Source organism: Paroedura picta, chromosome 5 (genome assembly GCF_049243985.1).
Source record: "Paroedura picta isolate Pp20150507F chromosome 5, Ppicta_v3.0, whole genome shotgun sequence".
NCBI lineage: Eukaryota > Metazoa > Chordata > Lepidosauria > Squamata > Gekkonidae > Paroedura > Paroedura picta.
The window spans coordinates 11922647-11947713 of record NC_135373.1 but is presented as its reverse complement, the minus strand read 5'-3'; the positions used below and the strand labels follow the sequence as shown (position 1 = coordinate 11947713).

The window sequence follows — 25067 nt, the reverse complement described above, 5'->3', positions numbered from 1 at the left end:
TGACACCAAATTGGGAGGACTGGCAAATACTCCGGAAGATAGAGACAGAGTTCAACGAGATCTGAACACAATGGAAAAATGGGCAAATGAGAACAAGATTCAATTTAATAAAGATATAAGTGTAAAGTTCTGCATCTGGGTCAGAAAAATGAAAAGCATGCCTACTGGATGGGGGATACGCTTCTAGGTAACACTGTGTGTGAACGAGACCTTGGAGTACTTGTGGATTGTAAACTAAACATGAGCAGGCAGTGTGATGCAGCGGTAAAAAAGGCAAATGCCATTTTGGGCTGTATCAACAGAGGCATCACATCAAAATCACAAGATGTCATAGTCCCATTGTATACGGCACTGGTCAGACCACACTTGGAGTACTGTGTGCAGTTCTGGAGGCCTCACTTCAAGAAGGACGTAGATAAAATTGAAAGGGTACAGAGGAGAGGGACGAAGATGATCTGGGGCCAAGGCCCTATGAAGATAGGTTGAGGGACTTGGGAATGTTCAGCCTGGAGAAAAGGAGGTTGAGAGGGGACATGATAGCCCTCTAAGTATTTGAAAGGTTGTCACTTGGAGGAGGGCAGGATGCTGTTTCTGCTGGCTGCAAAGGAGAGGAGACGCAGTAATGGGTTTAAACTTCAAGTACAACGATATAGGCTAGATTTCAGGGGGAAAAAATTCACAGTCAGAGTAGTTCAGCAGTGGAATAGGCTGCCTAAGGAGGTGGTGAGCTCCCCCTCACTGGCAGTCTTCAAGCAAAGGTTGGATACACACTTTTCTTGGATGCTTTAGGATGCTTAGGGCTGATTCTGCGTTGAGCAGGGGGTTGGACTAGATGGCCTGTATGGCCCCTTCCAACTCTATGATTCTAGAGTGTCATGAACCCCCGTTCCTGACCTAGAGTATTCATCCCTTTTGATGTTTGGCTTTTCCCATTGTGCTCTCAGATCTCCCGTAAAGTTGTAGCACCTTCCCGAGCCCGCTGAAAGTGCCCCTCCCATCCCCCTCTTTTATTTATTTATTTAGATTTCTATACCGCCCATTTCTTTGCACCTCTGGGCGGTTGCATTTCAAATCATCCACCCGCTTTCCCTTCCTTATCGCCTCTCACAAGGATGGCCTTGCTGGGAGCTCAGACTGAAAACCAGATGGCCAGATGGGCTGCTTTGGCACCTTGTAGATCAGAAGAAACTGTATTGTGAATTGGTGTTCCCACCAAAAGCTCCCCTTTCCCCCTCCAAAGTATATAAGCCATGTAACCTCCTTCCTTAATGTCTCTGTCAAGCTTCCTGTCTGTGAGCTGCTTGTGAAGTGCTACTCTATGTCCTGATTTCCCAAAATAAAGACTTCTACTTAAAGCTTCATCCAGAAGCCTGAGAGTGGTGTCTGTTGCACGAATCTGCTTGGTCTCAACCGCTTGGTTCAGGACAATGAACTAGTGAAAGATCCTGTGATGGCTGAGTGAATGTCATTAGGGCCCATGACTGGGTTGCCTGGGCACATGTATCAGTTACCCTCATCTGCTGCTCACCCTCTCCCTGTATGTTTGGGCTAGCAACTTCTATTTTAATATATCTGAAGAAGTGATTTCGCACACAAAAGCTTAGCCCTTGAATAAAACTTCCTTGGTCTTTAAGGTGCCATCGGACTCAAACTTTTTTTCTGCCACTTCAGATCAACATGGTGACCCACCAGATTCGATCTTGGTGAAGTGGCTAAGAGCGCCAATGTCTAGTGTAGTGAGCTGGAATTAATTTCCCGCTCCTCCACATGCTGCCAACTGGGTGACCTTAGGCCCTGATAGTGCTGTTTTTGCACAGCAGTACTGTCAGAGCTCTCTCAGTCTCACCTACCTCATGGGGTGTCTGCTGTAGGGGGAGGAAGGGAGGGCAACTGTCAGCTGCTTGGAGGTTCCTTCAAGCCGTGAAAAAAGCAGGACAAAAAAACAACTCTTCTTCCTCTTTATGAAAGGCTTTAGGCAAGTTAACTTACTAGGAAATGAAAAACAAACTGACAGGGCACTGGCAGGAAGCTGGGAGCTTCCAGGGGAGCCAGCTTGCTGCAGTGGTTAGGAGCACCAACTTCTAATCTGGTGAACCAGTTTTGATTCCCTGTCCCCCCCCCCCCCCACTTCAGCCAGCTGGGTGACCTTGGGCTCGTCACAGCCCTGATAAAGCTGTTCTGACCGAGCAGTAATATCAAGGCTCTCTCAGCCCCACCTACTTTACAGGGTGTCTGTTGTGGGGAGAGGGAAGGGAAGGAAATTGTAAGCTGCTTTGAGACTCCTTCTGGTAGAGAAAAGTGGCTTATAAGAACCAACTCCTCCTCCCTATGTAATCTGGGAACCAGCTAATTTTGGTTAAAGCATTTCACAGGTGGTTAAGATGACTTTTGTTGGGGAGGTGTAAAACACTTTTAATAACTTTTTATTCTTTCAAGTTAGTGACCTGGGTAATGACTGGGGAAGGCACTGGCCAACCACCCCATATTGAGTCTGCCAAGAAAACGCTAGAGGGCGTCACCCCAAGGGTCAGACATGACCCGGTGCTTGCACAGGGGATACCTTTACCTAGTGACCTGGGATGTAGCCTTGAACATGTAAAGTTGCTTTCGCACCCTTGATCCTTCGAAGGCAGGATTGTTTATTCAAAGTAGCAGCAGCTCTCCAGTGTCTCAGACAGAGTTCTTTCACATCACCTCCTGTCTGATCCTTTCAACTGGACATGCTGGGGATTGAACCTGGGACCTTCTGCATGCCAAACTGAGGCTCTTCCCCTGAGCTACAGCCCCACTTCCTGGCTCTCCAGGGTCTCAGGTGGAGGTCTTTCCGTCCCTACCTGCCTTCTCCTTTTAACTCAAGATGCTGAGGATTGAACCTGGGACCTTTTGCATGCCACAGGGAGGCTCTGCCACTGAGCTAGTGCTCCTCCCATAAGGAGTGGTCTGCCATCCCTCACATCAGGAAGAACCGAGGATGCCTGCTAGAACTTCTGGCTTTCCTTTGAAACCAAACAAAGTCACTGGTTCCCTTTATTTCAGGAAGCCAATGAAAATAACCCAGGGATTCTTCCACCCAGTTCATCGGGAAGAAAATGAAGCTGCTCTCGCATGCCTTGGCTCTGGCCAGGAGATGTAGAAGTCCTGGCAACGAGCAGCATGCTCACCCCGATCTTGAGGCCCCTGGTTGCAGGTGACACTCTCTGCCCTCCCATTCTCCTGCCCTCTCAAAACCCACAAGCCCACCCTGTACCTGAAGGATGTGCAGCCCCTTCAGGCAAACCACGGCCAGCTCGCAGAGTCCGTCACAGGTCAGGTCTACGTACTCCATGGACAGCAGGGGGCTGGTGAAAGCTCGCTGCCAAAGAAGGTGGAACTCCCCGTCAGACAGGATATACTTGTAGCACAGTAGTTCCTACAAGGGATGAGATGGAGCCCTATTAGACTGTCTCCTAGGCTGCCCCTGGAATCCTGTGCGCAGTTCTGGAGGCCTCCCTTCAAAAAGGAGGTGGACAGAGAGGGGGCAGAGGAGAGTGAAGAGCAGGATTCGGGGCGTGTGAACCAAGCCCTTGAGGAAAGGCTGAGGGAATTAGGAAGTGGAGGTGGAGAGGGGATGTAGTAGTTCTCTAAGTAGTTGAAAGGTTGTCCCCTGGAGGAGGGCAGGGAGCGGTTCCTGTTGGTAGCAGAGGAATGGCTTTTAACTACAGGTAGAATGGTACTGGCTAGATAGCAGGAAAAAATTATTTCACAGTCAGATTAGTTCAGCGGTGGAATAGGCTGCCTAAGGCGGTGGTGAGCTCCTCCTCACTGGTAGTCTTTAAGCGGCAGCTGAACACCCAGGGGTGGACTGGATGGCCTCTATGATCCTTCCAACTCTATAATTCTAAACCTACGCAGGGCCTCTAAAGTAGATCCCTATCCTGCATGACCCAGTATGTGTTGGGAGAGCTGGACACCAAAGTAGAAAAGCCTTCTCTTAAAAATAAGAGAAATAGGAAAATATATAATACTAGAAATTAAGCCCGCTGGAGGAAAAATACAGCGGGCACTAGGGGACTGGGAAGAAGAATAAAGGAAAGGAAGGTAGAAGAGGGAAGGAGGGACGGGAGGGAGAAAGGAGGGCAAGGGGTGGGTGAAGAGACGGATAGAAGGGATAAAGAAAGGGAGAAAGGCAGAAAGACAGGAAGGGCAAAAGAGAGCAAGTCAGAAAAAGAGAGAGAGAGAGAGGCAGGAAGTAGATAGAGAAATAGAGGAAGTCAATAAGGAAGGAAGGAAGGAAGGAAGGAAGGAAGGAAGGAAGGAAGGAAGGAAGGAAGGAAGGAAGGAAGGAAGGAAGGCAGGGAGGTAGGTGGAATGGGATGGGACAAGGGTATGTGTGAAGGGTCTGGGGGGGGGAGTCGTGAGGGGCGGACGAATTGGGAGGGGGAGTTTGAGGGGAAGAGATAGAGAAATAGAGGAAGGAAGGAAGGAAGGAAGGAAGGAAGGAAGGAAGGAAGGAAGGAAGGAAGGAAGGAAGGAAGGAAGGAAGGAAGGAAGGAAGGAAGGAAGGAAGGAAGGCAGGGAGGGAGGCAGGAAGTGAGATAGGTGGAATGGGATGGAACAGGGGTGTGCGTGAAGGGTCCACGGTGGTCTGGGGGGGATCCCGTGGGGGAGAGAGGTGAGTAGCGGGGTACCTCAGGGCTCGGTGCTTGGCCCGGTACTTTTTAACATATTTATTAATGATCTAGATGAGGGGGTGGAGGGACTACTCATCAAGTTTGCAGATGACACCAAATTGGGAGGACTGGCAAATACTCCGGAAGATAGAGACAGAGTTCAACGAGATCTGAACACAATGGAAAAATGGGCAAATGAGAACAAGATGCAATTTAATAAAGATAAGTGTAAAGTTCTGCATCTGGGTCAGAAAAATGAAAAGCATGCCTACTGGATGGGGGATACGCTTCTGGGTAATACTGTGTGTGAACGAAACCTTGGGGTACTTGTGGATTGTAAACTAAACATGAGCAGGCAGTGTGATGCAGCGGTAAAAAAGGCAAATGCCATTTTGGGCTGTATCAAAAGAGGGATCACATCAAAATCACAAGATGTCATAGTCCCATTGTATACGGCACTGGTCAGACCACACTTGGAGTACTGTGTGCAGTTCTGGAGGTCTCACTTCAAGAAGGACGTAGATAAAATTGAAAGGGTACAGAGGAGAGCGACGAGGATGATCTGGGGCCAAGGGACCAAGCCCTATGAAGATAGGTTGAGGGACTTGGGAATGTTCAGCCTGGAGAAAAGGAAGTTGAGAGGGGACATGATAGCCCTCTTTAAGTATTTGAAAGGTTGTCACTTGGAGGAGGGCAGGATGCTGTTTCTGTTGGCTGTAGAGGAGAGGACACGCAGTAATGGGTTTAAACTTCAAGTACAACGATATAGGCTAGATATCAGGAAAAAATTTTTCACAGTCAGAGTAGTTCAGCAGTGGAATAGGCTGCCTAAGGAGGTGGTGAGCTCCCCCTCATTGGCAGTCTTCAAGCAAAGGTTGGATATACACTTTTCTTGGATGCTTTAGGATGCTTTGGGCTGATCCTGCATTGAGCAGGGGGTTGGACTAGATGGCCTGTATGGCCCCTTCCAACTCTATGATTCTATGAATTTGGAGGGGGAATTGGGGGGGAAGAGCATAGGGTAGAAAGAGGACATATTTATCTTAACAAAGTAGTTATTCCAATTTCAAACATTACATACCGCCTTGGTTGAGCCCGCAACTTTAATTGGTAGAGGTGTGGCATGGAGTAAGTTGAAGGACTGCAATCTGGATTTTCAGATTGTTAAATGGATAGGGAATTGGAGAACCGCACTCAAAGAGTTCTTGTCAATGGTGTTTCATCAGACTGGAGGGAGGTGAGTAGCGGGGTCCCTCAGGGCTCGGTGCTCGCCCCGGTACTTTTTAACATATTTATTAATGATCTATATGAGGGGGGGTGGAGGGACTACTCATCAAGTTCACAGATTATACCAAATTGGGAGGACTGGCAAATACTCCGGAAGACAGACAGATTTCAACGAGATCTGAACACAATGGAAAAATGGGCAAATGAGAACAAGATGCAATTTAATAAAGATAAGTGTAAAGTTCTGCATCTGGGTCAGAAAAATGAAAAGCATGCCTACTGGATGGGGGATACGCTTCTAGGTAATGAGACCTTGGGTTACTTGTGGATTGTAAACTAAACATGAGCAGGCAGTGTGATGCAGCGGTAAAAAAGGCAAATGCCATTTTGGGCTGTATCAACAGGGGCATCACATCAAAATCACAAGATGTCATAGTCCCATTGTATACGGCACTGGTCAGACCACACCTGGAGTACTGTGTGCAGTTTTGCAGCCCTCACTTCAAGAAGGACGTAGATAAAATTGAAAGGGTACAAAGGAGAGCGACGAAGATGATCTGGGGCCAAGGGACCAAGCCCTATGAAGATAGGTTGAGGGACTTGGGAATGTTCAGTCTGGAGAACAGGAGGTTGAGAGGGGACATGATAGCCCTGTTTAAGTATTTGAAAGGTTGTCACTTGGAGGAGGGCAGGATGCTGTTTCCGTTGGCTGTAGAGGAGAGGACACGCAGTAATGGGTTTAAACTACAACGATATAGGCTAGATATCAGGAAAAAAATTTTCACAGTCAGAGTAGTTCAGCAGTGAAATAGGCTGCCTAAGGAGGTGGTGAGCTCCCCCTCACTGGCAGTCTTCAAGCAAAGGTTGGATACACACTTTTCTTGGATGCTTTAGGATGCTTTGGGCTCATCCTGCGTTGAGTTTCTCAGCTTGAGTATAATTACTACTGGAAGTTCACAACCCTTTTGACGAAGCTTCCCCATACCTTTGTCCCAAGGCCAATTATATATATTGTTTAGTCTACCCATCTACGTGCGGGACCACTTGGTTGCTTATGCCCCCCGCAGAGCACTCCGCTCTGCGGATATGAATTTACTGGTTGTCCCGGGCCCACGGGATGTTCGCCTGGCCTCGACCTGAGCCAGGGCCTTTTCAGTCCTGGCCCCAACCTGGTGGAATGAGCTCCCAGAAGAGCTAAGGGCCCTGCGGGATTTACCAGCTTTCCGCAGGGCCTGCAAGACGGAGCTCTTCCGCCAGGCATATGGTTGAGGCCAGGGCAGCTCTCCCACTAATACATCAGAGGATCCCCTCCAATATTGAGATTAGGGTTGTGCAATTCGGCCGCTTTGGCGGCCGTTCCCTCCGGGCACCACCAGCGCCGCACCACAGGGGGGGAGGGCGGTGCCAGCAGCGTTGTGACAGCGGGCGCAAGCACGCAGGTGCAGAAGTCCGTGCCTGCATGGTTGCGCCCGCTGTCACGCAGCTGCCGGCACCGCCCTCCCCCCCCCACGGCACAGCGCTGGCTGCGACCGGCGGGAACGGCCGCTTTGGCAGCCGAATCGGACAACCCTAATTGAGATCTCTAACATCGAAATCATTATTAGATCTATTAATGATCTCTAACATTGAGATCATTATTAGATCTATTGCATTGGCGCCACCGTCTTCTGAATATTATTCTCACCACCAGGCTGAACCTGGGGGAAGTTGGGTAAATACGATCAGAACTGTGACCACGGCCGCTTATATGTTATATGTGACTTGTTGTTGATGTTAATTGGGGTTTTTATGGGGATTTTATTGTGTTTTAACTGTTTATGTTGTAAACCGCCCTATTTGGAGAAGGGCGGTCTAAAAATTAAATAATAATAATAATAAAATAAAAAGTGAAGAATAATAGGTAAGAGGTTATTACTAAGGGTTAATATTTTCAAATGGCAATAGATTCATGAGTTCTAAAATGGTGTCATTTTATTTTAGATCAGATAGTGAAAGACTAGATCCTCAGCACATACTAAGTTGGTAAGACTTGGCCCTTTAGTATTCTTATATTGATAGTCAAAAAGCTTGCTTTTGATTTATACTTATGTGGGAATTTGGAGGGCACCTAAAGAAACAATACCATTTGATGACTTTATGTTTATAACAATTATAGGAGGTATGTAATGTTTGAAATTGGAATAACTACCTTGTTAAGATAAATATGTTCTCTTCTGTACTTAGGAAATAATTGTTGACAAGCATGTATTAATTGTATGCTTTTATATCTAGGAAAAACAACCACTGATGAAAATGCCATTTTGAAAACTGTTCAAATTTGGAGGCCGTTTTGGTTATTTTATGACGATTAAAAGAAGAGATAAGACATTTCTATTTTTATTCATTGTTAAATTGTTTAATTGCTAATTATAGCCCAGGGTAGGTTCTTTCTTCTGCTATCATATTCATTTCGAACCATCCTCTTTTTGTGGTGTACTGTTATTTCCTTTGGTTGGCAAGGGCTCTCTACTGTTTCAAGGGTCCGGGCTGAGAGGCAGAGCCTCTACTTAGCATGCAGAAGGTCCCCGGTTCGATCCCCGGCATCTCCAGTTGAAAGGACCAGGCTGGCAGGGATGGGAAAGACCTCTGCCTGAGACCCTGGAGAGCCATGAAATGGGGCTGGAGCTCAGGGGAAGAGCCTCTGCTTGGAAGGCAGAAGGTCCCAGGTTCAATCCCTGGCATCTCCAGTTTAAAAGGATCAGGCAAGAAGGGATAAGAGAAGACCTCAGTCTGGGACCTGGACAGCTGCTGCTAGTTTGAGTAAACAATACTGAGTGGGCCTGATTAAGGATAAGGCTACTTCATAGGTGTGTATTCTTCTTGTGTCTGTGTGGGTCGATCCTATCACATCTGACTCAAGCCTTTGAACTGGAAGTGGTGCCAGGAATCGAACCTGGGTTCTTACATATGAATACCTGAAGTTGCCTTGCACTGAATCTGACCCTCAATCCATTAAGGTCAGTCTTGCCTTTCAACTGGAGATGCTGGAGATCAAACTGGGGACCTTCTTCATACTGAGCTACAGCCACAGCTCTCCAGGGTCCCAGGCAGAGGTCTTTCCCATCACCTCCTGTCTGGTCCTTTTTAACTGGAGATGCCAGGGATTGAACCAGGGACCATCTGAACGCCAAGCAGAGGCATGTGTTCATGTCACTGAGCCATAATCCCATAATGAAATTGCCTTATACCAGAGATGGCCAAACTGTGGCTCTCCAGATGTTCATGGACTTCCAGCTGGCAGGCGCTCATGTGAATTGTAGTCCATGGACATTTGGAGAGCCGCAGTTTGGCCACCCCTGTCAGCTTGTACTGAATCAGACCCTTGGTACATCAAGGTCAGAATTGTCCACTCAAGCTGGCAGCCCCTGTTCAGGGTCCAGGGTCTTTCCCATCACTTCCTGCCAAACCTTTCCACAATGCAAAGCAGACACTCTGCCACCAAGACATGGCCACACGCTGTCACGTCACCCACCTGCCCATATGTCCCAAGTAGGATCTCAGGTTCCCGGTCAAAGTCAACATCTGTCACCAGGGCACAGATCACGCTGTCGTGCTGGTCACTCAATGGCAAGACTAGCTGATCTGCTAGGCCGCTCTGCAGGACATTCCTGGGAAAGAGGCAGGAGATGCTGGCTGAAGATCTGGCAATCTATCAGGGGCTCTGTAAGGCCATCTGCTCCACCTTCTCCCCTCACCTGTAGACAACGGAGAGCTCAATAGCACTGGTGACCAGGATGCTGTAGCTGTGGGCACTGTGGCTGTCGGTACCTGGAGAGAAGAGACAAAATGAGCTGGACTGACTCAGTTGCTTAAAGGAACACCTGAAGCTCCCTTCTCCTGAATCAGACCCCTGGTCCATCAAGGTCATAGAATCATAGAATTGGAAGGTACATCATGGGTCATCTAGTCCAACCCCATGCAGTATGCAGGACACTCACAACCTATCGCTCATCCACTGTAACCTGCCACCCCCTTGAGCCTTCACAGAATCAGCCTGTCAGATGGCTATCTAGCCTCTGTTTAAACATTTCCAAAGATGGAGAACCCACCACCTCCCAAGGAAGCCTGTTCCACTGAGAAATCGCTCTAACTATCAGGAACTTCTTCCTGATGTTTAGACGGAATTTCTTTTGAATTAATTTCATCCCATTCGTTCTGGTCCATCCCTCCAGGGCAAGAGAGAACAATTGTCTATATGGCAGCCTTTTAAATACTTGAAGATGGTTACCAGATCCCCTCTCAGTCGTCTCCTCTCCAGGCTAAACAGACCAAGCTCCCCCAACCTTTCCTCATACGTCTTGGTCTCTAAACCCCTCACCATCTTTGTGGCCCTCCTCTGGACATGCTCCAGTTCATCTACATCCCTCTTCAACTGTGGTGCCCAAAACTGAACACAGGACTCCAAGTGAGGCCAAACCAGAGCAGAGTAGAGTCAGTTTGTCTACTCTCCAGGGTGCACTTCTCCAGGGTGTGCTTTGAAGGAGTTGGGAGGAGAACATTATCTCAGGAGCTGACTGCTAGCTCCGCCCTCTGCTGAGTAGGCCTTTGTGCTATAAAAGGCACAAACAAAACCCAAATGACTCTTGGGTTCTAGATTAAACCATAATACTCTGTAAGGAGCCAAGAGCAAGAGCTAAAGGACTGAAGAAGGTTGCGTAGTGACATATACGATCTGCGGCGTGTTTGTCTTTTTACCTCAGGGAGACAATTTTTACAAATGCAGCAAGTGCAAATTACTGACTCTGCTGGAGGAGAAGGTCCGAGGATTAGAGAAACGATTGATTACACTGCAGGAGGAGGGAAATCTATCAAAACAAAATCAGGAGCACCTAATACAGGAGGGTAATAATTGGAAGAATGTTACACATAGGAGTAGAAGAATAAGGAGAAGGTCTGACCCACTGATGCTCAGCAATCGGTTTCAAGTTTTTTTGAGAAAGTGACTACCTTGCTGGATCTGGGGAATGCCGTGGACATAGTTTACCTGGATGTCAGTAAAGCTTTTGGTAAGGTTCCACATGATATTCTTGTCCACGTTGATAAAATGCGGATCCTAATTCTGGATCAATAACTGGTTGACAAATCGTACCGAGAGGGTACTTGTTAATGGTTCAGCATCTTCTTGGCAAAGAGTGACAAGTGGAGTTCCCCAAGGATCTGTCCTGGGGCCTGTGTTACCTAACATATTTATAAATGATTTGGATGAGGGATTAGAGGGTATATTTATTAAATTTGCAGATTATACTAAACTGGGAGGGGTATCAAACACAACTGAAGACCGCAACAGAATACAGGATGATCTTGATAGGCTTGAGAAGTGGCCTAAACTGAATAAAATGAAGTTCAATAGGGACAAATGTAAAGTTCTGCATTTAGGTAAAAAAACCAAATACACCAATATAAGATGTGGGAGGCTTGTCTTGGCAGTAGCATGTGCAAAAAGGGTCTAAGAGTCTTAGTAGACCATACCTTGAACATGAGTCAGCAGTGTGACTCAGTGGCTAAAAAGGCAAGTGGGATTTTGGGCTGTATCAAATGGAGTATCGTGTCCAGATCACGTGTCCAGATCACGGGAGGTGATGGTACCGCTTTACTCTGGTCTGGTTCAGCCTCACTTGGAGTACTGTCTTGGTGTGCAAAAAGGATGTGCAAAAAGGAACAGGCTTCCTCGGGAGGTGGTAGGTGGTAGGTTCTCCATCTTTTATATATATTTTTTAAAAAGAGGCTAGATAGCCATCTGACGGAGAGGCTGATTCTGTGATGGCAAAGGGGTGGCAGGTTACGGTAGATGAGCGATTGGGATGTGAGTGTCCTGCATAGTGCAGGGGGTTGGACTAGATGACCCATGAGGTCCCTTCCAACTCTATGATTCTATGTCTCTGGCAGAGGTCTGTCACATCAAGTTTTACCAGGAGTAAACCGGGAACCTTCTGCATGCCAAGTAGACACTCTACCCCTGAGCCACAGCCCTTCCTCCTTTATGCCCTGCCTCTGAGCACATAGGTCATCCCTGAAGGACAGCAGAGATAGCATCCCTCATCCCCAGCAACTTTCAAGTGGCTAGGTGTCCTGGAGAGCAGGAGGTAACCCTGTCATTTGGGTCTGGGGTCCCATCCTCATTTCTTACCATCACCAGAGGTTGTCCCCTCAAGGCTGTCCATACCGCAGGGAGTCGGTAAGGCAAACACCAGGACTTTGGAGATGGGCCCATCATGCAGGAGGCTCCAGCTCTGTAGCACCTCTAACACAAAGGGGGAGAGGCAGAGAGGGGGGGCACAGATCAACGGTGGTGCCTGCATTTCCATCCCTCCTCTTCTCCCAAAGGCGGTCCTGGCAGTGCATCGTGAGCAGCTCTCCCCTCCTCCATAACAAGTGTTCAAAGGTCACAGCTAGTCGAGAATGCTGCCCCTAGGGCAGTGGTTGGGGCCAGATGACCAGATCATGGGACCCCAATCTGACAGCAATTACAATGTCTTTGATCCATTTCTAAACTCAATTTCAGGAAGAGGAAATAGGTTTTTAATACCCCGTTTTTCACTCTCCCCAAAGTATCTTCCCTTCCTCTCTCTGCAACAGTCACTTAGTGGGACTGAGAGCTCTAAGAGAACTGCTGTGAGAACAGCTCTTAAAGAACTATGATTATCCCAAGATCCGGAAGGAAGGAAGGAAGGAAGGAAGGAAGGAAGGAAGGAAGGAAGGAAGGAAGGAAGGAAGGAAGGAAGGAAGGAAGGAAGGAAGGAAGGAAGGAAGGAAGGAAGGAAGGAAGGAAGGAAGGAAGGAAGGTGGGTAACCTTGGACTCATCACAACCCTGATAGAACAGTTCAGACTGAGTAGTAATATCAGGGCTCTCTCAGCCTTACCTACCTCACAGGGTGCCTGTTGTGGGGAGAAAAAAGGGAAGGTGAATGTAAGCTGCTTTGAGACTCCTTCGGGTAGAGAAAAGAGGCATATAGGAATCAATTCTTCTTCTTCTTTAGTAAGATCCGGGCTCTCTCAGCCCTCAGTGTTTCCACTGAGTTCTAATAAGATAGAATTAAATAACAATAAATTAAAACAAATTAAAGCACTATTAATAAATGTTTTAAATTATGTTTTAAATAAACAAGCTTGCAGGCTTTGGCAGGGTGAGAGACCAAGGGCTGTCCTTCCTTCCTTCCTTCCTTCCTTCCTTCCTTCCTTCCTTCCTTCCTTCCTTCCTTCCTTCCTTCCTTCCTTCCTTCCTTCCTTCCTTCCTTCCTTCCTTCCTTCCTTCCAGGGAAAAGCAAAGATGTCCATTCCAGACTCCCTGGTCCTAAACGTCTAACCACTACACAGAAGTGCCCCACCCTGCCCTTCACAGAAGGCTGCATCTGATGGCCAGGGGGGTCTCCCTGCCTGGTTACAAGCAAAGGGCTCCTCCAACTCAGGGGCAGGCCGGCGGACTTACCTCTGCTGGCTGGATCAACGTGGGCCACCCGGATATAGCCGCTCTGGCAGCCAAAGGCCGTGAGGCGTCTCCCCGAGTCAGGAATGTTGAAGACATCCAACCACAGGACGCTTAGAGGGAGAGACGGGGGTGGGAGAGGGTGAGTGGAGCAGCATCTGAAGCAAGGCAGGCAGGGGTGCAGGGTTTATTTTATTTCAGGTTTATTTATGGTTTATTTAATTCAGGCTCAGGGCGGTTTACATGGAACATAAGAACAGTACATGAAACAGTCTATAACATATGAATAACAGTACAATAATATTAATAACTAATAGTTGTAACCATATAAGAGTATAAACAATATAGACAGTGCAACACTGCAAACAGGTCCAGAATATTCTGGTGGTGTTCTGAGAGGGAGGGAGGGAGCAGGGGCCGTTCAGTTGCTGTCTGGTTTCAACCAAATGCCTGGCGGAAGAGCTCCTTTTTGTAGGCCCTGCAGAACTGTTTAAGCTCCGTCAGGGCCCTAATCTCCTCCTGGAGCTCGTTCCACCAGGTGGGGGCCAGAACAAAAAATGCTCTGGCCCTGGTCAAGGCCAGGCGGACTTCTTTAGGGCCAGGGACAATTAGCCAGTTGGTGGCGGTGGAGCACAGAGCTCTTTGGGGGGCATAGGCAGGGAGGCGCTCACTCAGGTACACTGGGCCCTGACCACGTATGGCCTTGAAGGTAATTACCAGAACCTTTAGTCTGATCCGGAATTCAACTGGCAGCCACTGCAGTTGGTGGAGAATGGGCCGGATATGGGACCTCCACGGTGTTGCTGTGAGGATCCTGGCCGCTGCATTTTGAACCAGCTATAGTTTCTGGGTCAAGGCTAAGGGCAGGCCTGCATAGAGCGAGTTACAAAAGTCCAGTCTAGAGGTGACCGTCACATGGATCACTGTGGCTAGGTGTTCCGGGGCCAGGTAGGGCGCTAGTATCTTGGCTTGGCGGAGATGGTAGAATTCCAGCTGCGCTACCTTTGTGATCTGGGCTTTCATGGTGAGGGAAGTGTCCAGAATCATGCCTAGATTCCTGGTGGAGTGAGCTGTAGAGAACTGCACACCATCCGGGACAGGCAGATGTGCTTCTTCACATGGGCCCTTCCTACCCAGCCACAGGACCTCCGTCTTTGAAGGATGGAGCTTCAGACGACTCTGCTTGAGCCATCTCGTCACTGCTTCCAGGCAGCTGGCTAATGCTTCTGGCGGGACAGTCAGGATGGCCATCCAACAGGAGGAGGAGCTGGGTGTCATCTGCATATTGATGACAACCCAGCCCAAACTTCCGTACCAGTTGTGCGAGAGGGCACATGAAGATGTTGAATAGGATAGGAGAGAGGACCGCTCCCTGTGGGACTCCACAAGTAAGTTGTCGGCGGTCTGATGTTCTTTCTCCTATTGCAACCCTCTGTCCATGATCCAGGAGGAAGGAGATCAGCGATTGAAGGAATTCTCCCGTTGTGAGATTATCTCCCGGAGGGGACCTTTATGCTTATGCCAACTGTTTTTAAGAGCCAGTATGGGCAAGGGTATATTGGGCATGTGGTTGGCCTTGCTGTTGCTAGCATCCTGTCCACTTCGGTCAGTGTGAGTCGTCTGAAGTTAGAGTTTTCTCCAAAGATGGCCAAGGGGCCTCAAGTTCACTTTCTGTAAGGTTGGAGGAAGAGTGTCGAGGTAGCAGAGTGTTGAGATTTTATCTGCAAAATGACTTGCAAATGCCTCACAGCTGATATCCAATTGGCTACTCTTTTGTTGCCCTTCAACCAGGCCAGTGTGAGATCGAACTACCTTAAACAATTAAGCTGGGCATGAGTCTGCAGATGTGATGGTAGCCGAGTAAAAATTGCGTTTTACTGACTTCACCGCCATCTCATAGGACTTCATCTGCATTCAATAAGATGTTCTCGAGGCTTCGTCACGAGTCTTTCTCCAAACTCGTTCTAGCTGCCTCAGTTCCTGTTTCTTGCTGCAGGGGCCCCACTTGAGACGGGGCTGGAGAGGGCATCGGGGAGCTATCTCATCAATGGCAGTCAGCAGTCTGCCATGCCAGTCGCTGACCAGGCCATTGAGAGAAGTGCTAGGAGGCATTGGTTCCCGCAGAGCGTTCAGGAATCCAATTGGATCCATAAGTCTCCACGGGCGAGCTAAAATTTGCTCAGCACCCAACTGAGGAAGGGGTGGTAGCCGTTTCCGAGCATTCAGGGGTAGTGGTCTGGCCATGGCACGGCAGTTGCTGTGACCGGATCCACATTCAGACTTACGCCGAAAATAAGATCCAGGGTGTGACCTGCTTGATGAGTGGGGACAACAACAAACTGCGAGAGCCCTAGTGTCGCCATGGTTGATACCAGGTCCTACCTGGTTCTAGAGGATGGCAGCTCAGCATGGACATTAAAGTCCCCCAGGACTAATAGACTGGAGAACAGGCCGCTACCACCTCTATCAGGGCAGGCAGGGCATCTGGTGGTGCATTTGGTGTGTGGTAAACTAACCAGAAGGCCACGCTCTGGATTGATCCCCATCCAAGGTCAACACATTCAATGCCTGGTATTGACGGTGCAGGAAGGGCCCTGAAGGAGAAAGCCTCTCAGGTCAGGATTGCCACCCCTCCTCCCTGCCCTGCTGTCTGAGACTGGTGGAGGACGGAGAACCCGGCAGGGGCTAGGTCTTTAGAATCATAGAATCTTAGAATCATAGAGTTGGAAGGGGCCATACAGGCCATCTAGTCCAACCCCCTGCTCAATGCATGATCAGCCCAAATCATCCTAAAGCAACGCAGGATCAGCCCAAATCATCCTAAAGCAACGCAGGATCAGCCCAAATCATCCTAAAGCAACGCAGGATCAGCCCAAAGCATCCTAAAGCGTTCTTTGAGAGCAACTGTATCGCAATCCCTGGTCCAGGTTTCTGTTATGCACGCCAGGTCCGCTCTTTGTTCTGCAAAGTAGTTTTACATGGTAGAGGTTTTGTTGCTTATTGACCTGGTTTTGTTGCTTATTGGCCTGGCATTGCACAGCACCAGTGTCAGAGGTGGGTTATTTACCTTTGCTTCCGCCCTAGTGTCGCGAGGGATGGGGCAAAGTCTGGATGGGGCCCGAATATGGCTGATTTTCGGGCCCCTTGGTTTGATATATCTCCACCATTCGCTGCCCCTGCCTTTGCCCCTTATTATTGGGATTGCTAACCCTATTAGGGCCCCTGCTTTTTCCTCTTCCTCAGTTTTTTTAAACACTATGAACTCCATGGACACTTTGGCTTTGGTTCTTAGTTCTGCAGTTTAGCTACAGTTGTTATTGACCTCCGGTTCTGTGCTTTTTTTTTTTTTTGTTCTAGTTTGTGTGTGTAGTTTTTGCATCTTTGGAAGGTTGGCCCTAATCGCTGTTATAGCATCTCAGGGCTTCCCAGTCCCAATTCTGTACAATTATGTGCTGGGTGTAGGGTGTGTATTGTTGTGTGTGTCTGGATGGGTAGTCCCAAACGCCTGTTGTGACACAGAATCACAGAATCATAGAGCTGGAAGGGGCCATACAGGCCATCTAGTCCAACCTCCTGCTCAATGCAGGATCTGCCCAAAGCATCCTAAAGCATCCAAGAAAAGTGTGTACCCAACATTTGCTTGAAGTCAGCCAATGAAGGGGAGCTCACTACCTCCTTAGGCAGCCTATTCCACTGCTGAAATACTCTGACAGTGAACATTTTTTTCCTGATATCTAGCCTATATCATTGTACTTGTAGTTTAATGCACGTCTTTTCCTCTGCAGCCAACGGAAACAACATCCTGCCCTCCTCCAAGTGATAAACTTTCAAATACTTAAAGAGGGCTATCATGTTCCCTCTCAACCTCCTTTTCTCCAGGCTGAATATTCCCAAGTCCCTCAACCTATCTCTGACTGACTTCAATTTCCCAGATGTGTGCTGGGAAACAAACTCTGCAAAGCATCCTCAGTCATGCAAGTTTCTGACCTGCCTGGCTGACAATTTCATTTATCAAATGTAAGATGAACCCAAAAGAGGTTCAGCCATACTGGACTTAATACTGACCAACAGGCAAGAGTTGGTGGATTAGGTGAAGGAGGTTTGGGAGCCCAGGGGGAAGTGACCATGTGGGGTACCTCAGGGCTCGGTGCTCGGCCCGGTACTTTTTAACATATTTATTAATGATCTAGATGAGGGGGTGGAGGGACTGCTCATTAAGTTTGCAGATGACACCAAATTGGAAGGACTGGCAAATACTCAAGAAGATAGAGACAGAGTTCAACGAGATCTGAACACAATGGAAAAATGGGCAAATGAGAACAAGATGCAATTTAATAAAGATAAGTGTAAAGTTCTGCATCTGGGTCAGAAAAATGAAAAGCATGTCTACTGGATGGGGGAGACGCTTCTAGGTAACACTGTGTGTGAATGAGACCTTGGGGTACTTGTGGATTGTAAACTAAACAGGAGCAGGCAGTGTGATGCAGCAATAAAAAAGGCAAACGCCATTTTGGGCTGTATCAACAGGGGCATCACATCAAAATCGCAAGATGTCATAGTCCCATTGTATACGGCACTGGTCAGACCACACCTGGGCAGAGTCTGCCCTTTTTTTATTCCATTGTCAATCCTGTTGAATTCAGATCGCTTTGAACTTGGTTCTTCCTCTTCCCCCCCTCCCCCCTACGTCTTCTGCACGTAGTTAGGGAGGCTCAGAAGGTGGGGGGGGGGGCACTTTCTTGAAGCCTCTTTCTTTCTTTTCTTGAAGGGGGGGATTGGAGCGAGGCAGGGAGACTCTTTTCATGGAGGGGGGTGGGAGATGATCGAAAAAGGCAGAGGAGGTAGGAAAAATCCAGGACTGACAGAAATTGAGAGAAATTAGAGGCTTCTCCTTTAAGGCAAGCGTGTCACACGACCAGGTGTGGCCTATCAAAGTTTCTTTACCACAGAGATTTCTTTTCCAAATGGATATTGAGGATTTTCAGCACTCTGAAATATGGCACAATAAAGGTAAAGTCACTCCGAATCAATCCTTCTTGCTGCAGAAGGAAAATTAAAATCGCCCCAAATCCAAACGGAAATCGCATGCTGTGTAGAGGGCAGGGACCGAATCGATCTAGGGCTGGAATACAAGCTCCGTGCAGTTTACACCCTGGAGTACTGTGTGCAGTTCTGGAAGCCTCACTTCAAGAAGGACGTAGATAAAATTGAAAGGGTACAGAGGAGAGCGACGAAGATGATCTGGAGCCAAGGGACCAAGCCCTATGAAGATAGGTTGAGGGACTTGGGAATGTTCAGCCTGGAGAAAAGGAGGTTGAGAGGGGACATGATAGCCCTCTTTAAGTATTTGAAAGGTTGTCACTTGGAGGAGGGCAGGATGCTGTTTCTGTTGGCTGCAGAGGAGAGGACACGCAGTAATGGGTTTAAACTACAAGTACAACAATACAGGCTAGATATCAGGAAAAAATGTTTCACAGTCAGAGTAGTTCAGCAGTGGAATAGGCTGCCTAAGGAGGTGGTGAGCTCCCCTTCACTGGCAGTCTTCAAGCAAAGGTTGGATACACACTTTTCTTGGATGCTTTAGGATGCTTTGGGCTGATCCTGCGTTGAGAAGGGGGTTGAACTAGATGGCCTGTATGGCCCCTTCCAACTCTATGATTCTATGATTCTATTTGCCCATTTTCCCATTGTGTTCAGATCTCGTTGAACTCTGACTCTATCTTCCGGAGTATTTGCCAGTCCTTCCAATTTGGTGTCATCTGCAAACTTAATGAGCAGTCCCTCCACCCCTTCATCTAGATCATTAATAAATATGTTAAAAAGTACCGGACCAAGCACCGAGCCCTGACATAAACCGCTACTCACCTCCATCCAGTCTAATGAAACGCCATTGACAACAAATCTTTGAGTGCGGTTCTCTAACCCAGTGGTCCCCAACCTGCGGGCCGCGGCCCGGTGTCGGGCCGCAAAGGCCATGGCACCGGGCCGCGGCTCCCTCTCCCCGCCCCGCCCCCGCAGTAAAAAACTTCCCAGGCCGCAAGCTTGTGGCCTGGGAAGCTTCTTATTGCGGGAGGCGGGGAGAGGGAATCAGGGCCAGGCCGCGCCTGTGCGGGCCACGCCCGCTCGGCCCGATCCGTGGGCGCGGCCCGCGGGCGCGGCTCGGGTGCGGCCCGATCCGCGGGCGCGGCGTGGGCGCGGCCCGCGGGCGCGGCGTGGGCGCGGCCCGCGGGCGCGGCCCGATCCGTGGGCGCGGCCCGCGGGCGCGGCCCGATCCGCGGGCGTGGCCCGCACGGGCGCGGTCCGCGGGGGCGCGGCCCGATGCCCTGCCGGTCCCCAGCCTCGGAAAGGTTGGGGACCACTGCTCTAACCAATTTCCCAGCCACCTAACTATCTGAAAATCCAGATTGCAGTCCTTCAATTTATACATTAGAACATTATGAGGAACCTTATCAAAAGCTTTACTAAAATCCAACGACTTCAACCAAATTTCCACAATCCAGCAAAACTGTTACTTGGTCAAAGAAGGAAACCAGTTTGGTCTTACAGATGATGGACAAGGGTTCTGCAAGTTCTCCGGAAAGTTCTTTAAGCACTCTTGGGTGCATTTCATCAGGTACAGGGGATTTGAACTCATCCAGTGCAGCTAAATTACTCTCGACAATCTCTCTGTCCATGTCAACTTGCTACCCAGACGTTATCCCTTGGCTACTGACAACTCTAGATGTGCCTAAACCCTTTGACTTGTGGGAAAAAACAGATGTAAAATAGGCGCTCAGGCTTTCTGCTTTCTCTGCATCCTCCGTTAGAGTTTGTCCATCTGCACCCAACAGTGGGCCTATTGCCTCCTCTATTTTACGTTTGCTCCTCACATAACTGTAAATTTTTGTTCTTGCTACAATGGGCTTCCCTGGACATTCTTAGCTCACTCTCAGCTTTGGCCTTTCTGATGATTGATCTACAGTGCCTAGTAACATGTAGGTACTCTTCTTTAGAGCTCTGTCCTTCCCTCCATTTCCTGAACATTTCCCTTTTCTTTCTTACTTCGTCTTGAAGTTCTCTGTTCATCCAAATAGGCTTCTTAGAGCTCCTGCAGTGTTTTCGTCTTTCTGGAATAGTCATGGATTGAGCATGCAATTGCTCTTGTCTGAATAGTGTCCGCCCTTTAATTGGTAGAATTGTTTTGGGTGGGTTTGGGATAAGTTAGTTGATGGTATTTAATTGTTGGGTTGGGATAGATCAATTGATGGCAGTTAATTGTTTTGGGTGGGTGGATGGGTAAAGGTGCTAATTTAATTTTGAATCAATCAGAATTAACTGTATTGGTTTGGAATAGATCAGTTGGTCGCAATTCATTGATTTGTATGGGTAGATGGGTGGAGGTGTTAATTTAATTTGAAATCAATCAGATGTGGGTTGGTAGTTGGTGAATAGATTGGGGGCTAATCTCTCTCTCTGTTTCCACCTCCCTCTTTTGTTCTTGAGTATAGAATGTTATCCTTCTCCCTCTTCCCTCCCTTTTTCTTTATTTCCCTCTTTTTTCCTGTCTCCTCCCTTTTTTCCCTTCCCCCCCCCTTTTTCCTTCCCCCTCCCTTCCCCCTCATTTTCTGTGCATACCACAATGTTCCCACCTGATTCTTCTCCCAGTTGCTGGTAGTTTGGCTGGTGTCTTCCACTTTTTTCCCCCCTCACTCTCTCTCCCCCTCCCCTCCCCTCTGTTTTCTGTTTCTTAGGAGGTGGAGTGGGGTGGAAAGTGTCGTCCAGTCACAGCCAACTTATGGCAACCCAGTGTAGGGTTTTCAAGACATGATGCTTCAGAGGTGATTGGCTGTTACCTGCCTGACCCTGGACTTCCGGTGGTCTCACATCCAAGTATGAACCAGGGTAGACCCTGCTTAGCTTCTGCCACCTGATGAGAGAGTTAGCCTGGACCCTGCAGGGCAGGGGAAAGACAAACAGAAGCCGTTTACCATTGCCTGGTTCTGCAACCACAGCCTTTCTCGCTTGACTCCCAACTCATCGACAACTCTACTAAGCATCCAAGATGTGGTGAGATTGGGTTACCATGGCCTACCCAGATCCGGGCATATTGGGGGTAGGGGATAAGCAAAATCCTCATATGGGCACAAATCCCCCCTTCTCCTGGTCATGCCTTCCCCAGCTCTTCCAGCCCAAATGCATAGGGGGTTACTTACTTGCTTGGAAGCTCTTTGAGTTCAGGAAAGAGATCTTTCACTGGCTGCTCCTCAAACTGGTGCAGCTCTTCATTCTGCATGGAAGGGGATGGAGAATGATGAAAAGGAGCACTGATCAAGCAGGCCCCAGAGAAAGAGAAAGATGGGAGAAAGGAGGGGGGGAGAAAGGGGACGCAGAAACGCAAAATTTCTTGCTGACCTCACCTCTTTGTACAGGTGAATTGCAGGATCATTCCCGCTCAGCAAGAAGACCGTCTCCGGATGGCCAGCAACCTGGACTCTGAAAGGCAAGAGGGAAACTATAAACAAAAATGAAAGTAGTCCCAACCCAAATAATGCACAGATCACACATACACCACACTACACACCCCTGGACTGGGCAACCCTGAGGTGTTGGAGTTGGTGGATGGGGTGAAGGAGGTAGGGGCCCTAGGGGGAAGTGACCATGTCCTCATAGAATTCCTTTTCAGATGGGGGTGGTGGTGGCAAGGAAGCTTGTAGCCAGACGCGGATGTTGGATTTTCATAGACCAAACGTTAATAAACTCAGAGACATGATGAGTGTCATACCATGGATGAGAATGCTGGAAGGGAAGGGTGCATGTGAAGGGTGGGCGCTACTCAAACAAGAGCTATTGCATGCTCAATCAATGACTATCCAAGAAAGACGAAAACACTGCAGGAGCTCTAAGAAGCCTATTTGGATGAACAGAGAACTTCAAGAGGAACTAAGAAAGAAAAGGGAGATGTTCAGGAAATGGAGGGAAGGACAGAGCTCTAAAGAAGAGTACCTACAGGTTACTAGGCACTGTAGATCAATCATCAGAAAGGCCAAAGCTGAGAGTGAGCTAAGATTGGCCAGGGTAGTCCACTGTAACAAGAAAAGATTTTTCAGTTATGTGAGGAGCAAAGTAAAGGAGACAATAGGCCCACTGTTGGGTGCGGATGAACAAACTCTAACGGAGGATGCAGAGAAAGCAGAAAGGCTGAGCTCCTATTTTACATCTGTTTTTTCCCACAGGTCAAAGGGTTTAGGCACATTTAGAGATGGTAGTAGCCAAGAGATAGTGTCTGGGTGGCAGGTTGACATGGACAGAGAGGTTTTGGAGAGGCATTGTGGAGAGGCATTCCACCTGGTGGAATGAGCTCCCAGAAGAGCTGACGGCCCTGCGGGAATTACCAGCATTCTGCAGGGCCTGTAAGACGGAGCTCTTCCGCCAGGCTTATAGTTGAGGCCGGGCGGTAAAGATCAGCCTCCCCCCTCACAAACTGGCAGTAGGGAGTGTCAACCCCCCTCCCGTAGTTGAGGATGCAGAGACTAAATGAGTTAAGAGTAAGCTATCATTGTTGCCTCTGTGACCAATTGGTCACCAACTATTGTAAATTTATTGGAACTTATTGTTACCTTGTGGTTTTTAGGGGATGGGGTTATGTAAGCCGCCTAGGCCTTCGGGGGGAGGCGGGATATAAACACAACAACAACAATAATAATATAGCTGCACTGGATGAGTTCAAATCCCCTGGGCCGGATGAAATGCACCCGAGAGTGCTCAAATAACTTTCCAGAGAACTTGCACAGCCCTTGTCCATCATCTTCGGGACCTCTTTAAGGACTGGAGATGTCCCGGAGGACTGGAAGAGAGCAAACGTTATTCCGATTTTCAAAAAAGGGAGGAAGGATGACCCGGGAAACTATAGACCAGTGAGTCTGACCTCTGTTGTGGGGAAGATAATGGAGCAGATATTAAAGGGAGCGATCTGCAAACATCTGGAGGACAATTTGATGATCCAAGGAAGTCAGCATGAATTTGTCTCCAACAGGTCTTGTCAGACCAACCTGGTTTCCTTTTTTGACCAAGCAACAGGTTTGCTGGATCGTGGAAATTCGGTTGATGTCGTTTACTTGGATTTTAGTAAAGCTTTTGATAAGGTTCCCCATGATGTTCTATGGATAAATTGAAGGACTGCAATCTGGATTTTCAGATATTTAAGTGGCTAGGGAATTGGTTAGAGAACCGCACTCAAAGAGTTGTTGTCAATCATCTTTCATCAGACTGGAGGGAGGTGAGTAGTGGGGTACCTCAGGGCTCGGCGCTCGGTCCGGTACTTTTTAACATATTTATTAATGATCTAGATGAGGGGGTGGAGGGACTACTCATCAAGTTTGCAGATGACACCAAATTGGGAGGACTAGCAAATACTCCAGAAGATAGAGACAGAGTTCAACGAGATCTGAACACAATGGAAAAATGGGCAAATGAGAAGAAGATGCAATTTAATAAAGATAAGTGTAAAGTTCTGCATCTGGGTCAGAAAAATGAAAAGCATGCCTACTGGATGGGGGATACGCTTCTAGGTAACACAGTGTGTGAACGAGACCTTGGGGTACTTGTGGATTGTAAACTAAACATGAGCAGGCAGTGTGATGCAGCGGTAAAAAAGGCGAATGCCATTCTGGGCTGTATCAACAGGGGCATCACATCAAAATCACAAGATGTCATAGTCCCATTGTATACGGCACTGGTCAGACCACACCTGGAGTACTGTGTGCAGTTCTGGAGGCCTCACTTCAAGAAGGACGTAGATAAAATTGAAAGGGTACAGAGGAGAGCGACGAGGATGATCTGGGGCCAAGGCATCAAGCCCTATGAAGATAGGTTGAGGGACTTGGGAATGTTCAGCCTGGAGAAAAGGAGGTTGAGAGGGGACATGACAGCCCTCTTTAAGTATTTGAAAGGTTGTCACTTGGAGGAGGGCAGGATGCAGTTTCTGTTGGCTGCAGAGGAGAAGACATGTAGTAATGGGTTTAAACTTCAAGTACAACCATATAGGCTAGATATCAGGAAAAAGTTTTTCACAGTCAGAGTAGTTCTGCAGTGAAATAGGCTGCCTAAGGAGGTGGTGAGCTCCCCCTCACTGGCAGTCTTCAAGCAAATGTTGGATGCACACTTTTCTTGGATGCTTTAGGATGCTTAGGGCTAATCCTGCGTTGAGCAGGAGGTTCGACGAGATGGCCTGTATGGCCCCTTCCAACTCTATGCTTCTACTTTCTTGTCCTCGCAGTGGTCTTATGGTGTCCCTATTCTTTTTCTTGCTTGAAATGTAACTAAAGAAGCCTTTTTTTGTTATATTTAGCATTTCTTGCTAGCGTAAGCTCATATTAAGCTTTAGCTTTTCTACCACTCCGCCTACAATTATTGGTTATTTGTTTATACTCATCCTTCCATTTCCTAAATGACTTTTTTATTCCATAAATCTTTTGACAACTGCTTATGGGGCCAACTTGGCTTCCTTAGGCTCCTTCCATCTTTTCTTTTCAAGGGAATTGTTTGTGATTGAGCCTTTAGTATTTTACTTTTAAGAAACTCCCAGCCCTCTTGGTCTCCCATCTCTTTTAGTCTGATCACGGGACACTACGCAACATACCTTTAATCTGTGAAAATCAGCTTTCCTGAAGTCCAGTCTATACATACGACTATGTAAAAGTTTTCTCCTTCCCACAAAAGAAAAATCTTTGGTGTTTTTTTTTGGGGGGGG

The 25067-nt window shown here is 48.1% G+C and overlaps 1 protein-coding gene across 6 annotated transcripts in view; it reads right to left on the bottom strand.

The window, feature by feature from the left end:
* Positions 1–25067, bottom strand: part of KPTN (kaptin, actin binding protein) — a 62853-nt gene that overhangs the window by 7225 nt on the left and 30561 nt on the right. For 2 of the 6 annotated variants that reach the window (XM_077336516.1, XM_077336514.1), the window contains exons 5-11: positions 21736–21811; positions 21532–21605; positions 13343–13497; positions 12043–12156; positions 9611–9683; positions 9388–9523; positions 3248–3409 (exon numbers count right to left, since the gene is read on the bottom strand). In XM_077336516.1, coding sequence (XP_077192631.1) covers positions 3248–3409; positions 9388–9523; positions 9611–9683; positions 12043–12156; positions 13343–13497; positions 21532–21605; positions 21736–21811 — 790 coding nt within the window. The remainder of the gene's footprint in view (positions 1–3247; positions 3410–9387; positions 9524–9610; positions 9684–12042; positions 12157–13342; positions 13498–21531; positions 21606–21735; positions 21812–25067) is intronic. The other 4 variants (XM_077336515.1, XM_077336519.1, XM_077336517.1 and 1 more) reach the window with 4 other exon arrangements.